The 18,423-nt window shown below is 24.0% G+C and overlaps 2 protein-coding genes across 21 annotated transcripts in view; one reads left to right on the plus strand and one right to left on the minus strand.

Annotated features, from left to right (window-relative positions):
- Positions 1–2,747, plus strand: part of LOC127280712 (uncharacterized) — a 22,927-nt gene extending 20,180 nt beyond the window's left edge. For all 6 annotated transcript variants that reach the window (XM_051303921.1, XM_051303922.1, XM_051303923.1 and 3 more), the window contains 5 exons: positions 472–606; positions 1,081–1,232; positions 1,603–1,972; positions 2,084–2,273; positions 2,340–2,747. In XM_051303921.1, coding sequence (XP_051159878.1) covers positions 472–606; positions 1,081–1,232; positions 1,603–1,972; positions 2,084–2,273; positions 2,340–2,497 — 1,005 coding nt within the window. In that variant the 3' untranslated portion in view covers positions 2,498–2,747. The remainder of the gene's footprint in view (positions 1–471; positions 607–1,080; positions 1,233–1,602; positions 1,973–2,083; positions 2,274–2,339) is intronic.
- Positions 2,708–18,423, minus strand: part of LOC127280707 (potassium channel subfamily T member 2) — a 143,095-nt gene continuing 127,379 nt past the window's right edge. For 6 of the 15 annotated variants that reach the window (XM_051303905.1, XM_051303899.1, XM_051303904.1 and 3 more), the window contains 8 exons: positions 18,053–18,180; positions 17,509–17,760; positions 17,126–17,297; positions 13,083–13,268; positions 12,823–12,954; positions 11,403–11,531; positions 10,937–10,972; positions 2,708–8,116 (listed from right to left, as the gene is read on the minus strand). In XM_051303905.1, the coding sequence (XP_051159862.1) occupies positions 7,223–8,116; positions 10,937–10,972; positions 11,403–11,531; positions 12,823–12,954; positions 13,083–13,268; positions 17,126–17,297; positions 17,509–17,760; positions 18,053–18,180 (1,929 nt within the window). In that variant the 3' untranslated portion in view covers positions 2,708–7,222. The remainder of the gene's footprint in view (positions 8,117–10,936; positions 10,973–11,402; positions 11,532–12,822; positions 12,955–13,082; positions 13,269–17,125; positions 17,298–17,508; positions 17,761–18,052; positions 18,181–18,423) is intronic. The other 9 variants (XM_051303912.1, XM_051303903.1, XM_051303911.1 and 6 more) reach the window with 5 other exon arrangements.

An 18,423-nucleotide genomic window follows, 5' to 3' on the forward strand; every position in this document is an offset into this window, starting at 1 on the left:
GTTGCAGCTTATTTTAATGCCTTTTAATTTTCTGTGTTAGTAAAAAAGTTTACTAATTTGAATTAGTGACTCACTTTTTGCTTCTCAATTAGTAAAATTTTTATTAGTAACTTTTATTAGTAAAATTTAACTAATTCTAAAGCAAAAAAAAACTAATTTAAATTAGTAAAAATTTTTACTAATTCAAATTTAGAGAGAAGGTATTTTCGAATTTGATTTTTTTTTATTTCCTGTTTTTTTTCATGATTGAAAGAAAAGACAATTGAATGAAAAAAAATAGAATGTCAATTTTTTTTTTTTCTTGAGAAAATATGTCTAAAGAAAATTGATAATGGGAAATCTCTTTTGTCAGTTAGTATAAGATTGAATTTAACCAATAAAATAATAATTTATTTATTTCTCTACTTGAGAGGAAATGATTTTTTGTTTTTTGTTTTTTTTTTATGAATTTCTCTATTTTTTTTTTTTTAGATTACAAAGACTGAAACACGTAAACCGTCTGTGCGTAGATCGGGTGCTAGCAAGGAATTTATCAACCTTTGTCTTGATACACATAATTTTTATCGAGCCCGACATGGAGTTCCACCCTTACGACTCAGTAAACAGGTTTGTTATTTTATTTTTTTTTCAATTAATTCTGTTTTTTTCTTCACAATTTTTCAAATGTTTTATTTTCAATTTTTCCAAATGTTATCATTTATTGATTTGCAATGGTTAAAAAAAAAATCTTTCTTTTTTTTTTTTTCTTTTATAATCACTGAATTCGCAGAAAGAGTTTTACGTAATAATTTGATAAAATGAATTGACCTAGAAAATCTCGTATACGTTACAATCTTAATTGTCTTTATTGCCACACCTTTGAAAGGTTTCAGAAAAAGCAGTGTTTCAATAAAACATTTATTACTTTTATATTTTTTGATATAAAAAAAAAATTTGAAAAAAAAGTGTAAAATTGATTCTCCTCTGATAAAAAGTGAAAAAAAAAAAATATATATAAAAATAAAATTTTCTTTCTCAAGAAATTAGAAAAAAAAAACTAATATTCTATTTGGTAATTTTTAATAATTAATTTCTATACAGCTTTGCAGAGCAAGTCAAGAATGGGCCAATGTTTTGGCAGCCAGGGGTCGATTAGAACACAGACCCAATATAGATTATGGTGAAAATCTTTATTGTATGTGGAGTTCGAATCCAAAGACACTTGTTGGTGGTGAAGAGCCGGTGAATGAATGGCAAGTTAAAAAAAAAGATTTTTCTAAATTAAAAAAAAAATTCAATTATATATTTTCAAAAGGGAATCAAGTATTATTAAATACTAATTAAAATAATTTTTTTTTTCATAATAATAACAGAGAAAATTATAAAAGGCATTAAAATAAGCCGCAACGCTTATTTTAATGCCTTCACACTAATTTAAAAGTATCAAATTGATACCAATAATATCAAATTGATATAAAAATTTGTAACAATTTGATATTTTTGGTATCAATTTAATACTTTTAAATTTGTGTGATTTTAATTTTCTGTGAATTTAGTGTGAAAGTTTAGATATTGAATGACTAATGAAAGAGATGATTATTCTTTTTTTTTTTTTTTTTCTAGGTACGCTGAAGAAACGCAACATCAGTATAACAAGGAACCTACCACATTGAAAACCGGTCATTTTTCACAGGTGGTCTGGCGCGATAGTACGGAACTTGGCGTTGGAATGGCAAGAAATCGCAATGGAGAAGTCTATGTTGTATGCAATTATAATCCAGCGGGTAATTTTCTCGGTAGTTTCACGGATAATGTTCTATCGCCAGCTGGAAGCTGTTCAGAAAAACGAATCATTCTCATTGATCAAAAACAACAAATTGCAATTGATGAACAATCATGGCAACAAGAGGCACTACTTGTACATAATGAATATCGTCGAAGACATCGAGTTTTGGATTTAAGACTAAGTCCAGAACTTACAGCAGCTGCAAAAGTAATTTTTCATTTTCAAACTTTAATTTAGAGAATAAAAAAAATTGAATTTCACCTAAAATATTTTGTTTCCTTTGACGAAATTAAAAAATTAAACCTTTTTTTTTTTTAGGCCTGGGCACACACGCTATTAAATACTAATAAACTGATTCCGCAGTCGACTTCACCTTATGGAGAAAATATTTATTCAATGCAATGTTCCGATCCAAAATTAATTGTATCGCCTAGAGAAGTTATATCAAAATGGTATTCGGAGAGGAAGGAGCACAAATTTGGAATTGAGCCAAAAGTCCTCAATACTTGTAAGTCATTTTCTTTCAATTTTTTTTTTTTTCTATTTAAAAAAAAAAATTTTTTTTTCCACATAGGTCATTTTACCCAAATTATTTGGAAATCCACAAGCGAAATGGGAATAGCAATGGCGAAAAAAGATGGAACCTGTGTTGTGGTCGCTTGTTATCATCCAAGAGGTAATATTGTTGGCCAATTTACCGAAAACGTCCTGAGACCTGTGAAAAATCTCTAATCATCTTAAAAAGATAATACACATATATAAAATATAATATATATATATAGATAATTAATTATTTATTTCAAATATCAGAGACTTATGAGCATTTAAAGATTTCAATCTAACGACGTAGAAAATTGAGTGAACAAAAAAGCACACTTGATATGAGACGCATTTAAAAAAAAAAAAAAGTATAATATTTTTATACAAGGTGATTTTTTTTACATTAAGAAAACAAAAAAAAAAAAAAAAAAAAAAAAAAGAATGTAACGAGTGAGAGAAAATCTAAGTATTATAAAATTTACTTGTAATTTTACTATACACAAAAGAAGTGTATGCACATAATATAAATCTTGATATATACATATATATATATATACAAGATACTGACTGAAAATTTTTAATGGCGCGTCGTTAGAAAATTGTCCAGTTTTGTAAATAATTATTAATTTGTAGAACATTCCAAAAATGTATTCGATTAAAAAAAAGTACGATGCATCAATATTTTAAGCTATGTAATATTTTATTACGCCTGAATATAATTATCTAAAATGAGTTTCTTTTTTTATTAAATCTCATTTTTTTTTAAAAAATAAAAAGTTGTTTTTAAATAAATAAACAATTTGCTTTATAATAATTTATTTTATAATAAATTTAATCCGTTGCGAGCGAACGAGATGTTTTTGCAATGATGGCAATATGATACATTTTTTTTTTTTTTTTTTTTTTTTTTTAATATTTTACATCACGTGCAATCACGTATATAACATTTTGTTTTCTGGTCGAGAGAAGTACAATCTACAAATTTATTCTTCTACGCAAATATGTATAGTACTCGATGCTTTCGTGAGTCACACGATCAAAAATTTGTGATTTATCACTCATATACATCGTATTGCGAATATTTTTTCGAAGAATTTTTTTTTTTTATATTTGTTATGGAACTCGACCTTAATTTTTACAATAAATAACAAATATTTTCAACAGTCATAATTTATATAAATAAAATTAACATGATAATATCACTATAATAATATAACAAAATATATATAATATTAATTATAATAAAATTAAAAAGAATTGCAACTATTGAAAATCGAGTTCCGTAACATGAAAATACGTTTTTATAGTTAAAAAAAATACTGTGCAAATGTTTTTTTTTTTTTTTTTTTTTTTTTTTTTTTTTTTTTTGATGAAAGTTTTTGAAAAAATTTGTTTGGTCATATTTTTTTTTGGAGCCCTCCCCGATGCGATATGGACTACCTGTGTATATATATAATGTAGATAATGCGATTTAATTATTATTGTTACTCGTCAAAGAGGAATTATAATTCTCGCAGTATTGTTTCTGTATTTCGGCGTGACATATTAATTCGTCTCGCAAATTTATTATCCTTAAATAATTTTTTTTTTTTTTTTTAAATTCTATATGACAAATCTTTAACTATATATACATGCATACTCGATTAAAACACACACATTCGGACATTCGATTTCACACTTTACGGTATTTTTTTTGTCTCTAGACTTCTAAATTTCGATTCTAGATTTTAATAATTGAAAATTCTAAAAAAATCGATGCCTCAGATTTATTTTTTGAAGTCATTTGTAGTAATATTTATATATAATACATGTGTTTTAAATGAATTATCGAAGACGAACTTAGATAATGCAGGCTATATTACAAGTTTTTATCTAAACAAAAAACAAAAAAACAAAAATAAAAATAGTGTGAAATTACTGTAAATATTACGAAAAATATTTATATCATTATTTATACTTTTAATAAGAAAAGCGAATTCTGCTCTAAAGAAAAAATTTTGGAAATACATTTTTTATTTAAAAATTATTTTATATTTTGTGGATAAATTGGTTTAAATTACAATTATTTAAAGTACAATGCAATTAGAATAATAATTAAATAGAATAAGTTGAAAATATTAATTTTTTTGAATTATTTAAAGATTTATTAAAAACTTTTTTATTTTGTACTTTTTCTAATTAGAGTGAAACATTATTTTTTTAATTTCTATTTAAAGAATTCTTGAAAATCAAAGAGCATAACAAAAAAATTTTTTTTTTTAAATAAACATTATGTAAATTGGTCGAGTTTACATTTGACTGATCCCGCTTTCTGCAAAAAAAAAAAAAAAAAATGCACTCTTTATTATATGCATTTGATAAATTTGAGGTATATTTGAGGATTTTCCATCAGATTCTTTATTTATAACAAAAAGAGATTGTCGCAGAATAATTAAAATTTGCAGAAAGAAAAAAATTAGAAAAAAATTGATTAATTAAAAATTAATTAATTTTTAGCTATAGATATATATCTTTTTTTTTTTGCGAGATTATAATAATACAATGAGCAATAAAAAGTCTTTGAAATTATTTTGGACCAATAAAATTGTTGTAATAAATTTATAAATTTCGATTATTTTTCAAGATTGTCTAAATGATTGATCAAAATTCATTTAAATAATTTATACATAATCAAAAGTTTAGAAAACATGATATGCATTAAAAGAATATTTGGAAAAAAAAAACTCTTTGCAATATTCACAAAAGTGCAATAATTCATAATTCTTTTTTTTTTTTTTTTTGTTTGAAAATAAAATCTAGAAATTGAAACATTTTTTATGTTTAACATATATAATTTTCTAATTTAATATGCTTAATTAATAAATTTAATGAGAATTTGCATTTAGGTCGCTTTTGCACTTTTTTTTCACAGTTTTCCATTTTTCAACGTTCGCAATTATTATATATATATAAATTATATTACTATTTACTCTAAGCTTTACTAAAGCGTCATCTGCTTTTTTTTTTCTTGATTGATCCTCAAAAATGATTGCGATATTGATTCTAATATATTTTTGAGAGTCAAATAAAATAATTTTGACACTATCACGGATATGAATTTTAATGTCATTTTTTTTTTTTTTTTTGTTTTTGCTCATGTGGTATATTGTCTTTCACTTTTCACACAATTTGAGTCTTGAATATTTCCACTCGACACTCGATTTTTAAGGAAAAAGTTATTTTTATTTTTTTTTTTTTAAACTCCAGGACACGAAGCGTCAGGAACACCACCACACGGGATTTTCTCAACCATCGGAGTTACCTTCGTGTTAATAGCAGGTAGCTTGAAATTTAAGTCGTCGAATATCGAGAAAAAAAAATCCAAGTCTGCGGGACGAAATTTTCATTTTTTTTTCAACTTTAAATTAGTTATGTTGAAAAAAAAAATTGTTTCTTTTTTTCGTGTGCAAAAGCATCATTGAGTTGAAATTATATAAATTCGTTTTATTAATTCGAATCTTAATATTGTCTACTAATTTTAGTTAATTTACTTTTTTACGTATGAATTTTACAAGTAAAAATTGTAAAATTGCAATAGAATTTTATTATAATTATTATTCATTAATAAATTATTAAAATCGCAATTATTTATTTCTTCGAAAATTCAGATAAATTAAAATAACTTCTATAAAAATTTTTTTTTTTTTTTTTTTATACAAAATGTGCGATATTTCAAAAGTTTTTAATTTATTGAAAAATTATTTCTATTTTAAAATTTTAACCACATGTTTTTTGAATGTAAAATATTTGCTTAAACTAGTTTAAAAATTATTGGAATTTGTCATTTTTTTTCAAAACAGAAAAATTAATATCGAAAAAAAAATGAAAATTTTCCTTATTTCGTCACCGCTGACTTATTATGCACACTCAGAAAAAAATTTTCTTAAAACAATCAAATTTTTATAATAATTCTAAGAATAAGAATATTAATAATAACACAGAAAATGAAAAGGCATTAAAATAAGCTGCAACGCTTCTTATTTTAATCCAATTTTGCTTATTTTAATACCAAAATGGATTAAAATAAGCAAAATTGGATTAAAATAATAAGCGTTGCAGCTTATTTTAATGCCTTTTAATTTTCTGTGAATAATAATAAAAGAATTGCTATACACTATCTAAATCTGAATTAGTAAAAATGTTTACTAATTTAAATATTTTGCTTTAGAATTAGTTAAATTTTACTAATTGTTAGTTAAAGTAAAATTAGTAAAATTTTACTAATTCAGAAGCAAAAAGTGAGTCACTAATTCAAATTAGTATTTTTACTAATTCATTTATTTGAATCAATCAAATTCGAGAAAAATTTATTAAAATAAATCAATTGTTTCACAAAAAATTCAAAGGCATTAAAATAAGCTGCAACTATTATTTTAATCCAATTTTACTTATTTTTAATACCAAAATGAATTAAAATAAAAATTTGATTAAAATAATAAGCGTTGCAACTTATTTTAATACCCATTAATTTTCTATGATTAAATGCAATAGAATTACAATTTTGGCACACAAAATTGACATATCGGGGGAAAAAAAAAGTTTGATAAGAACATGACTGAATGTAAAAAAAATTTTTTTGTTTCAAAGAATAGTACCTTTTCTCTGAGTGCAAAAAAAAAAAAATTGATATTCCCCGAATAATTGACAACAACGAACACGACGGCGACTTTTGAAGAAGATGAAAGAATAAAAATAAGAGTCTCTCCCACCTATTTTATTTAATATCCTATAACTATATATATATATATATCATCATTGTTCTATTTTTTACATGTGGGAACGTGAATTCAGCAAAAATTAGATAATATTACGAAAGTTCGTTTGCTGATTTTTATTTCTGACTACATTGGAGAGCCTGCGTCCCCACATGAGATGATATCATACAAATGTCCCTTGTATATGCTGTGGATCCTGTGAACCTTGCGTGGATGAGGATTGAATTGCAGGACCAATTGGTTCTTGAATTGATGGGGGATCATATAATCCACCCAATGAACCACCCAATCCCGTTGGATTCAATCCCATTCCAAATGCAGGTATTGTAGGAAGGCCAACATCAAGAATTCCAGTATTGGAAGCACTTACACCTTGTGAACCACCTTCTTCAGGTGGCGTTACTTCCAATCCAATGGAACCGTTCAAGGCAATTTTAATAGGATTATAATTTGAATGATGCGAAAGTGAACCCAGGCCAATGTCCTCGAGGCTACTTTTTCTTCTTGACACTCCACTTAAACCTTGCCTCAATGAGTTGCTACGTCTGAGTAGTATATCGTCAACGACTCGAAGGGAATTTGAACGACCCCTCAAGCTACCGGCCACGGTGGGACTGTCTGGTAGAGAAAGTGAATTTGATTTTGTATTCCCGAGTGGTGGTGCCCTGGCCAATCCGATCCCAGAGCCACGACGACTTCCTGATCCAGCGCCAGTAAGTCCAGCCGATGCAACGGCAGCGCTCATTTGTTGAACTAATTGCGCTGAACAAAAGCTAATGTTACTTTTTCTCCTTGAATTATGACGTTCAAATGTTTTTTGCGCTGAAAATGGACTCGGTCGTACTAAATAAACAATATCGCCTTCCTCAAGTTTTAAATCACAGCTGGGATTAATGATCACATATGAGAGACTATTACGTTTCTCTGAGACATCATCGTAATCGGCTATTGGTAAATTTAATGATTCCATTCTTGAACGCACGAGATTTGCTATTTCTGCACGTTCTATTTGTTGGGCATGATTGTCCCTTGCCTCATCGCCAACACTCACCGAATACTGTGATAAGCAAAAATTCTTTATTCTTAACATATTTCATATTTTTTTTCAAATATTATTATTATTCAATATATCAATTTGTTGTGATTTCATATGGTTTTCTCGATTAAAAAAAAAAAAAAAGCCACAGAAAATTATAAAGTATTAAAATAAGCTGCAACGCTTATTATATTTTAATCCAATTTTGCTTATTTTATAATACCAAAATGGATTAAAATAAGAAAAATTGGATTAAAATAATAAGCGTTGCAACTTATTTTAATGCCTTTTAATTTTCTTGTGAGAGTAAAATAGAAGTTTTAAAAAAAATTTTCTTTAGATAAATAAATTTTTTTTAAACTTCACCTGCAGTAATTAATTTAATTAAAAATAATTTAATGCCAATAATAATAATTTCACAGAAAATTAAAAGACATTAAAATAAGCTGCAACGCTTTTTATTTTAATACAATTTTTCTTATTTTAATCCATTTTGGTATTAAAATAAGCAAAATTGGATTAAAATAATAATAATAATCCAATTTTGCTTATTTTAATTCATTTTGGTATTAAAATAAGCAAAATTGGATTAAAATAATAATAATAAATAACAATAATCCAATTTTGCTTATTTTAATCCATTTTGGTATTAAAATAAGCAAAATTGGATTAAAATAATAATAATAATAATAATAATAATACAAATAATAATAATAATAATAATCCAACTTTGCTTATTTTAATCCATTTTGGTATTAAAATAAGCAAAATTGGATTAAAATAATAATAATAATCCAATTTTGCTTATTTTAATTCATTTTGGTATTAAAATAAGCAAAATTGGATTAAAATAATAATAATAAAAATAATAATAATAAATAACAATAATCCAATTTTGCTTATTTTAATCCATTTTGGTATTAAAATAAGCAAAATTGGATTAAAATAATAATAATAAAAATAATAATAATACAAATAATAATAATAATAATAATCCAACTTTGCTTATTTTAATCCATTTTGGTATTAAAATAAGCAAAATTGGATTAAAATAATAATAATACAAAAAATAATAATAAAAATAATAATAATAATCCAATTTTGCTTATTTTAATCCATTTTCGTATTAAAATAAGCAAAATTGGATTAAAATAATAATAATAATAAAAAAAATAATAATAATAATCCAATTTTGCTTATTTTAATTCATTTTGGTATTAAAATAAGCAAAATTGAATTAAAATAATAAGCGTTGCAGCTTATTTTAATACCTTTGAATTTTCTATGTTAATTAAATTTTTTTAACTAGAATTTCTGGTTTTTACTAGAAATTTTTAATCAGCATTTTTTTTTTTTTTTTTTTTTTTTTTACTAGAAAATTCTGGTATAACTTGAATTTCACGGTTAAAATTGAACAGAAATTGAAACAAAAAGTTTTAATCAAATTTTCTAATACTTCCAATCAAAAAAAAAAAAAAAGTAAGTAATATTTTTTTCTGGTTAAAATAACCAGAATTCTAGTTATTTTAATCAAAAATTTTTTTTTTTTTATTGTTTTTTTCAGTGATTCCAAGTAATTAATAGGTTAAAAAATATTTCGATCACTTTTTAATTTTTTTTGAAAAAATTGAAAAAGATTTTTGAAAAAACAAAAATTAAAAAGTGATTAAAAGTATATTTTTTTGAACTATTTTGAAAAAAAAAAAAAAAATTTGCATGTGCAATCACAACAATCACATGACTAACAAAATTGCAAACATAAAAAAAAAAGATTTTCTTTCCTATTAATTTATAATATTATAGATAAGAATTGGAAAAAAAGTTTTGGCTAAATAAATCGTTTATTTATACTACTTAAATTGAATTAGAATAGAAGAAGTCTTGTGACATATTTTGTCTGACATAAAATATTTTTTACTACTGATTAGATAAATTTTAAAATTCTTTGTCTAAAACTTTTCTTTAATACTATTAATACAAAAAATTATAGGAGTTTAAAAAACTTTTCTAGGCTATTATATATAAACAGGTGCATGTTATATATATATATATATATATATATACAGTAAGCTGTTAATTATTGTGTTAAATTGCTAAAAAGAAAACCAAATGAAAACAAGCATTAAATTGGACATACATTTCTTATAACACTTTTTTATCTTATTTATTATTATTATTATTACTATTATTATTATTATTATTATTATTATTATTATTATTATTATTGTTACTATTTGTATAGTTTTCTGGAATATTGTATAAAAAGTATATATCCAATATAAAAAATAAACTACCATCATTTTTAAAAATTTATTAATATAATTGAATTTTTTTTTTTAAATTATTCCACATTTTTCGCAATGACAATAAGAATAAATTCAATTAAAATATTTTATGAAAAATTATATTATAGAAAAGTGCTCTTGTAAAAAATTTAATTAATTTTTCAAAAACAATTAAAAATTTTTTGGATTGATCTTTTAAATAAATAATTTAAAATTGTATAACAGACAAAGATATACACAGAAAATTAAAAGGCATTAAAATAAGCTGCAACGCTTATTATTTTAATCCAATTTTTGCTTATTTTAATATCAAAATGGATTAAAATAAGCAAAATTGGATTAAAATAATAAGCGTTGCAGCTTATTTTAATGGCTTTTAATTTTCTGTGTATACGTAGACAACATTAAAAAGTGAAATATTTGACAAATTATTATTATTTTTGTTTTTTTAATTATTATTGTTATATTTTTTTGGAGTAAATATCCTAAATTTATTTAAAAACACACAAAATGGTATAAAAAAAAAATATATATATAAATTAAATAATGTGCAAACCTTGTCAGAAATTTTGCCAAAGCTGTTAATCGACACCTGAAAGACGACATCAAGATAAACATAGATGTAGAGAACGTGCGACATTTCCATATTATTTGCGTTGCGGGAGTCCATGACGAAAAATTAGAGATTCATGCGGTGCATTTTATTAAAATTTTTTTTTTTTTTTTTTTTTTTTTTTTTTTGTAAATTAGAGAGATAACAAATAAAAGAAAAATACTACTGTTTTACATTTATTATATAAAAATAAAATTTTCTCTATTATTTTGGTCCTTAAAATTAATGTTTTTTTTTTATTGTAATAAAAAATGTAGTTTTTAAGATATTATAGAGAAAAAAAAAAATGAGAGAATCTTGAGAATTAATGAAAGAAGTAAAAGTAGTTTTTAAGGACCAAAAACTTTAGAGAAGTTGAAGATTAAAATATTTTTTGTATATATATAAATATATATATATATACACATACATCGACTTTACTCACAGGAGAAGAACCCTTATCACGACTGGTACAATTAGCTAAACAGGATGCTGCTGATGAATGTCGTATTTTGTATGTCACACCAACACCGGCGTCACTCTCAGCATCTGAGTCACCCTGTTAAAAGCAGATATTCTACCCTTACTACCAAATATTCTGCATCCATTTTCCATGAACTCGGCAGCACTTCTTTTTTTTTTTTTCTTTTTTATTAATTCAAATTTTGAAACTTTTTCCATTATATATAGACGGAAACGATTCCCTCTCGAGATAAAATTTTATAAAATAGAATAATTTATCTCGAGATAAATAATTATTTTTACTGCAGGGCCGGATTTATATGCAAGCAAAATAAGCAACTGCTTAGGGCCCCGGCTTGCCAAGGGCCCCCAAATTTTTTTAAAGGCTAAATTTTCTTTCAAATAAATGTTTTTTTAATAAAAATTAATAAATGTTTATAAACAAATTATTATTCTAACAAAATTAAAATACATATGATGTATTCCACGCCAAAGTGAAAGTCCCCCGTAGGTCTAAATCCGACCCTGTTTTTACTAGAGATTTAATTCTACATTGAAAAAAAAATTATTTAATCAGTTATTTTATTATCAAATAAATATTTTATTTATTATATTTGATATTGTTTCAAAAACAAATTATTTAATCGTAAATTATTTGTTTCAAGTATAAATATTTATTTGATAATAGTTAATAGATTAATTGAAATTTTTTTTTCAGTGTCACCATGAGAGGGTTTGTTTTTTAAAATTTTAAAAAAAAATCGATGGGGAATCTCTCAGTCAGGAAAATAGTGATGGGATATTTTTTTTTTTGTCTAATATCTCATTACTACATTATGCATAATAATTTCACATATTTCTAACACGATGCAACAACGGATTTATCATATATATATATATATATATATATATATATAGAGAGAGAGAGAGAAGATGTATGAAATTTCACTAAAAATTATGTATTTTTAGTTTTTAGAATTTTAAAATTCTGAAACTGAAAATAGGAATCAATTTTAGAGAATTCATACGTCTCATATTTAATAGAGGGCTATTATACGAACATTTTTTTTTAATAGAGAAAGGATTTATAGAATTTTTAAAGAATCACAGCGAAAATTTTATTTTTTATTAATTTTAGTGTTATATATGGAAAAATAAAATTTTCTTTTACTACTGCGATCATAATTTTTTTTTTCTGTATCATGAAATATATTATATATACGATGCACAAGAAATGATTTATATACGATGAGAGCACGATCATGCGCTACTCACTGGATATTATTCAATTTTTTTTTTTCGGATCCTTATGCGAAATGACCGTTTGATGAAACTGAAATTTGATTATATTTTTTCTATTTAATTTTAATATATATATATATACTCACGTGTGAAGTGTCAGTTAACGTTGTATCCTGAGTTCTATATATTCCTATTGGTATTTCACAAGTTGTCGAACACAATTTTTGATAAAGTCTCCCATAAGTTCTTATCCACATATCTTCTTTTGATATTTTCATCTGCAATTGATTTAAAATTTAAAAAATTTTTTAAATTTAAAAAATTTTTTAAATTTATTTTTTTAATTAAAATTGTTTTTAGTAAATATTTTATTGAAAAGGAATTACAATAAAAAAATTGAACTTACAGATGTTAAAAATCCAGATCCTGGCGCTTGATCGACACCAAGTAGTAATCTAACAAATGTTATCACATAATCTTTGACGAATGCTTGATAAAGAAGAGTGTCCAACATTGAGGCACTGAAAACACTTCCAGCAGCAAAGGGCAGACGAAACATATAGGATATGTGAGAGCCTCTCTCCTTTTCTCTCTGTATATGTAAAAAAAGAACAATTATTTTTACATGTGAAATAATATTTTTCGTTTTTCTTATTCTAAAATTTTATTCTAAATTCTAAAGCTTATTTACACAAGGAGATTTTGGACTTTCGATCTAAACCGATTTAATATTTTTTTTTTTTTTTTCTTTAATATCTTTCATTCTAAAATCATTTTTTCTTCTAGTCTTTCTAAAATTTATTAAAATGCAATTTTTTTTTTGGGCCCACCGGTAAAATTCATGCGTATGATATTTTTTATATTTATTATTATTATTATTATTTTTGTGATGAGAAGCGAAATGAGAATCTATCGGTCCAAACGTCCAGTCTTAGTCTACAGGGCTTCTATTATATTCTCATGCCTTTATATTCTCTAGAAAGCTTTAAAAAAGACCGAAAATTTTGCACTCAAAAACAAAAATTGTTTCTACTCTACCGAGCTTTGAAAAAAAAAAAAATTATTTTTCATATTCACAAAATTGAATTTTTCTTAGCGTATTTAAAAAATAGAAAAGTCTATTTTTTGCTATTTGAATTAGAAAATAATGAGCAAAAATTTATACAATATTTATAGAATATTTATAGAATATTTATAAAAAATTTATAAAAAATTTATAGAATAATTAAATAGCAAAAGATTGAAATATTTTTAAAAATTAATAGATGCACTTTAGATAAAGAAGAATACAAGGCACAAGCAACACATGCAAAATGATGAAACTGATTATGTAAGTAGTTTATTTCAGTTTCGATTTCAAGCTTTAATAATAATAATAAGTGAAAGTTGAAAAGTAATCGCAAAGACCATCGCTAGCTGAGAAACTAATTAAAAAAAAAAAAAGATTAAAACAATGCAACTGTGCTTCGACTATATTATATATATATATATATACATAGAGTCGATAATTAAAGAAAAACTATACGAGTCCATCCGTAGCTTTAAAGTATTTAAATTTTTTAAATTTTTCGAGTTTTGAAAACAATATTTCAATTTAAATACCTAAAAAAAAAATTATATAACCAGAAATGGAAACAAAATTTAAAAATTTACCAATTTTTTTCTTCAATAATTTATGGAAACTAAATTTGGAAAATATAATATATATGATTTTTCGTACCTGATAAATGTCCATTTAATGTCAACTAAATATTATTTTTAAATTGATAATTAATTAACGCCTCCGGGTGATAAATAAATTATCTTCAATAATCAGAATTTTATCAAAAAATTTGACATACATTTGTTATGTATATAATGTATATATATACGAACGTATGTGATATCACACGATAATTGCTAGTTTATTAATTGACAATAAATTATAATTATACCCACACATAGGAAAATATAAAACATTACGAAATTGTTAATTAATATTAAAAATTCATATCACATTTTTGCCGATTATTTATTATTATATATAATAGAAAAATATTTGAAAAGAAAAAAAAATTATTTTTAATTATTTAGAAATTTTTATTTCAAGAATTTATTATTAATTTCATTATTGATTCTAGTTATAAAATAATATATATATATATATATTTAAGAATATATATATTTTTTTTAAAATATACTTTTTTTTAAATTAATTTAAATTATTTTTCATTTATTTTTTAATTTCTTTTCTTAAATTTAAAAGAACGTGTCAACAGGTTACATTTCTGGTTATAGGAAAGAAAATTTTTTTTTTTTGGCACACAACATATCGTGAGACAGATTTTTATGTTCTAGTAAAAAAATAAAAAAAAAAAAAATGCTATTCGCAAAGTCGATAAGCGCCGGTCCAAGTGCACGTGGAAGAAGCACTTAAGATAAAGTGGTTCCCCATTGAGAAGGTCGCGGTGACTTTACCTTTAAACTCAAACTACTTCTTTGGCATGCTTTTACAACGGAATTTATATATATATATATGTGTACTTTGTATGTGCTTTCGTTGAAATCTACAATAATACTGGCTTTTTTTTATTGGATTTGTAGTTAAGAAAAGTTATTCCCTCAGAGTAATTTTTATTACTTTGAAAAAATCGAATCTAAAGAACTCAAAACTATCTGTGGTACAAAAAAAAATCTATTCGCTCTAAATATTTTTAACTATTTTTTAATATTAAAAATTGTTCTTCATTTAAAAATTATTAAAAACTTATTAATTAATACTTATAAATTATTTTAATAATAATAATTATTAATTATTATTTTTTTTTACTACCCAATCAAAAATTTACTAATGGCGCAGTACTGGCGTAGTACTGGCACCAGAGTTGGCGTAACTTTGGGATGATAACATTTTACCAGTATTGGCTACCAGAGTTGGCACCAGTATTGGTTCAGTATTGGCTACCAGAGTTGGCACCAGTATTGGTTCAGTACTGGCCGAGTACTGGCAGTTTTGTAATTTATTGTATACGAAAAGAAAGCTTTAACTGTAACAGAAAAAAGTTTCACTCCAGGTAATATTTTTTTTTGGTATACTTAGGAAAAAGTGTCTGAAATTTTTAGTAACTCAACAAAAATTAAATATTAATTAAATTAGTCAAATATTTTATTATATAAAATCGAAAACACAAAGAATTTTCATTCCTTCTTACAATAATTTTATTGACCATTGAAATATATAAGTTTGTAGGTTTAACTATTTTTTATAATTTCTATTAAGAAAAATTAATTATATATATTTTATATTATTGATAATATATAAAATTTGTGCAATTTTACTTGCAATTGTATTTAATTTTTTAAATTAAATTTATATTATAAATTTTATTTTTAAAAATATTAATTTTTTAATAAACAAATTTATTTATTTTTAGTTTGATCGTTTAAATTTTTTTTTTTTTGATTTGAAAACAAAAAGAAAATTTTGCAAAAATTGGTCCCAGGAAACATTTTTGTCTAAATAATTTTAACCAGAGAAAAGCAAAATAAAGTAGATTTTAATTTTGAAAAATAAAATCAAGTTTGAAAAAATTTTGATGAATAAAATATTTAAAACAAAAAGATTCATTGGGTTCATTCTAGAAATTTTTTGGTAAACTAGTATTAATCAAAAAGAAAATCTATTTGTGCCAGTACTGGCTCAATATCGGCTCAGTACTTGTTTGCCAGTACTCAACTCAAAAAAAAAGATATATTTGAACCAAATATACGATTTTTTTTATATTTACCCAATTTTTTGGTTAGTTCAAATAAAATTTGTTTAATTCAAATAAATTTGTATTTGATCTAAATAACTGTTTGCGTTTATTTTAATAAATTTTTTGAACAAAGAAAAAATTTGATTGAACTAAATAAACGTTTGGTTTATGCAACCAAATGTTTGGTTAATTGTATATCAATGCATTTATTTTGTTGATTTAAACAAAATTTGATTGCTTCAAACGAATTTTTTTCTGAGTGTGGGAAGGTGGTACTGCACCAGTACTGATACAATGAAAGTACCCAGTACTGGTTCATTACATACAGCCCAGTATCGGCAGCCAATACTGAACCAGTATTGCGCCAGTAGTCAACTCTGGTATAATACTGAAATTTTTGGTTGGGATAATTATTTATAAATTGTTGATTAAAAATAATTTTTTTTCCGATAACAGAATATTAATAAATACCAACGTAATATCAACATTGCGAAAAAATCAATCAATCATAGATATTGAATTTTGTAATCATTTTTAAATAACAAGATTCGTTTTCTTTTTTTTTTTTTTTAAAAAAAAAAAAAGCTAGGATGGATCTCAGTGCTAATCGAAGGTCAAAGTGAATATATTGATAAATTATAATCGGCAGTCTAGTGATCAATACATCGATCAGTCAGTCAATCATCAATCAGAGTGAGTGATATTGTGTTACCGGGGAGCCCATGTGAGGCTCAGCGGGGTAGCTGTCACCGGAAGTAGCACTGAGGAGTACCTTTTCCATTTTGCTGAGGTGAAGGGCATACTTGTCGTGTGCTCGGAACTGCATGAATCGCATATTACTCGACTGCGATAATTCCGTTATGCTTTTTATGCTCGGAAAAAATCTGTCAAAAAAAAAAAAAAAAAAAAAAATAGAAAAAGAAAGAGAGAATTTTTTTTTTTTAGTATAACAAAAAAATAAAGGAAATATTAGTAGATAATTTATTATTATTATTTGAAAAATCATTTGAACAATTATTTGAAAAATTATTTGAAAAAATGTAAATAAAAAAAATTGTTTTAGGATTAAAAATAATTGAATAAATTAAAACTTACTTGAACATGGTTTGCACAGCAACTATTGTATTACAATCTGCCAATGTGTCTTCCTCAGCAGAATTGCTGAGTTCTTTGTTGACTACCACGACATTTTCCGCTAAAGTGATACCAGCTCGTAAAAGGTCATCTAGGCAATCTATGGAGCCCAGCATCCAATAGATCAGAGGAAAATAGGAAATAGCATCCAGAAATGCAATTTCCGGTCTCCTTTCCAGCAGGAGTATGATGGGATTTAAAGATGTTTTTGACCTACAACGAAATCGATACATCAAATTATTATTGTATTTAAAAAAAAAATATATATATTATCTCGATACACGATTGTCATTTAGAATTTTATTTTCTGCAACAAAAAAAAAAAATTTTTGATAATATTTCATTTGCTCATAAAATAATATGCGCAATATTTCACAATATTTGAATTTATTTAGGAAAAAAAAAAAATTTTTCTTTTCACAATCAAAAACATATTTTAAGTACAAGTTGAATAATTATTTAGCTAATAAATTGTCTTTATACAATAAATCTTAAGTATATATACCTAAAGTGGGCTCTTAATGGAATTATAAAATTATAGATTCCATTGCTCGCATAGTCGGCGGCTAAAATAATTGTTTTATTCTGCCAATTATATTCTTTAGCATTTCTATAACTGCAATGCTCACAAACCTGAAAAAAAAAATTTACAATTTGTGATTTATTAATTTTAATTAAAAGAAATACATATTATTTTCAAATAATAATTATATTTTTTTTTTTTAATATTTATTTCTTCAACAAAGAAAATGTTATAAAATAAATTTTTTCTTTAAGACAAAATAAAAAGTTAAGAAAAAAATATTTTATAATTTAATAAAAAATAAATTATTTTAGGTAATATTAAATAAATTTTGTTTTAAGGACATTTTTTTT

Source organism: Leptopilina boulardi, unplaced genomic scaffold (genome assembly GCF_019393585.1).
Source record: "Leptopilina boulardi isolate dan_hultmark-lab unplaced genomic scaffold, ZJU_Lbou_2.1 LbouV2_249, whole genome shotgun sequence".
In the NCBI taxonomy this organism is placed as follows: domain Eukaryota; kingdom Metazoa; phylum Arthropoda; class Insecta; order Hymenoptera; family Figitidae; genus Leptopilina; species Leptopilina boulardi.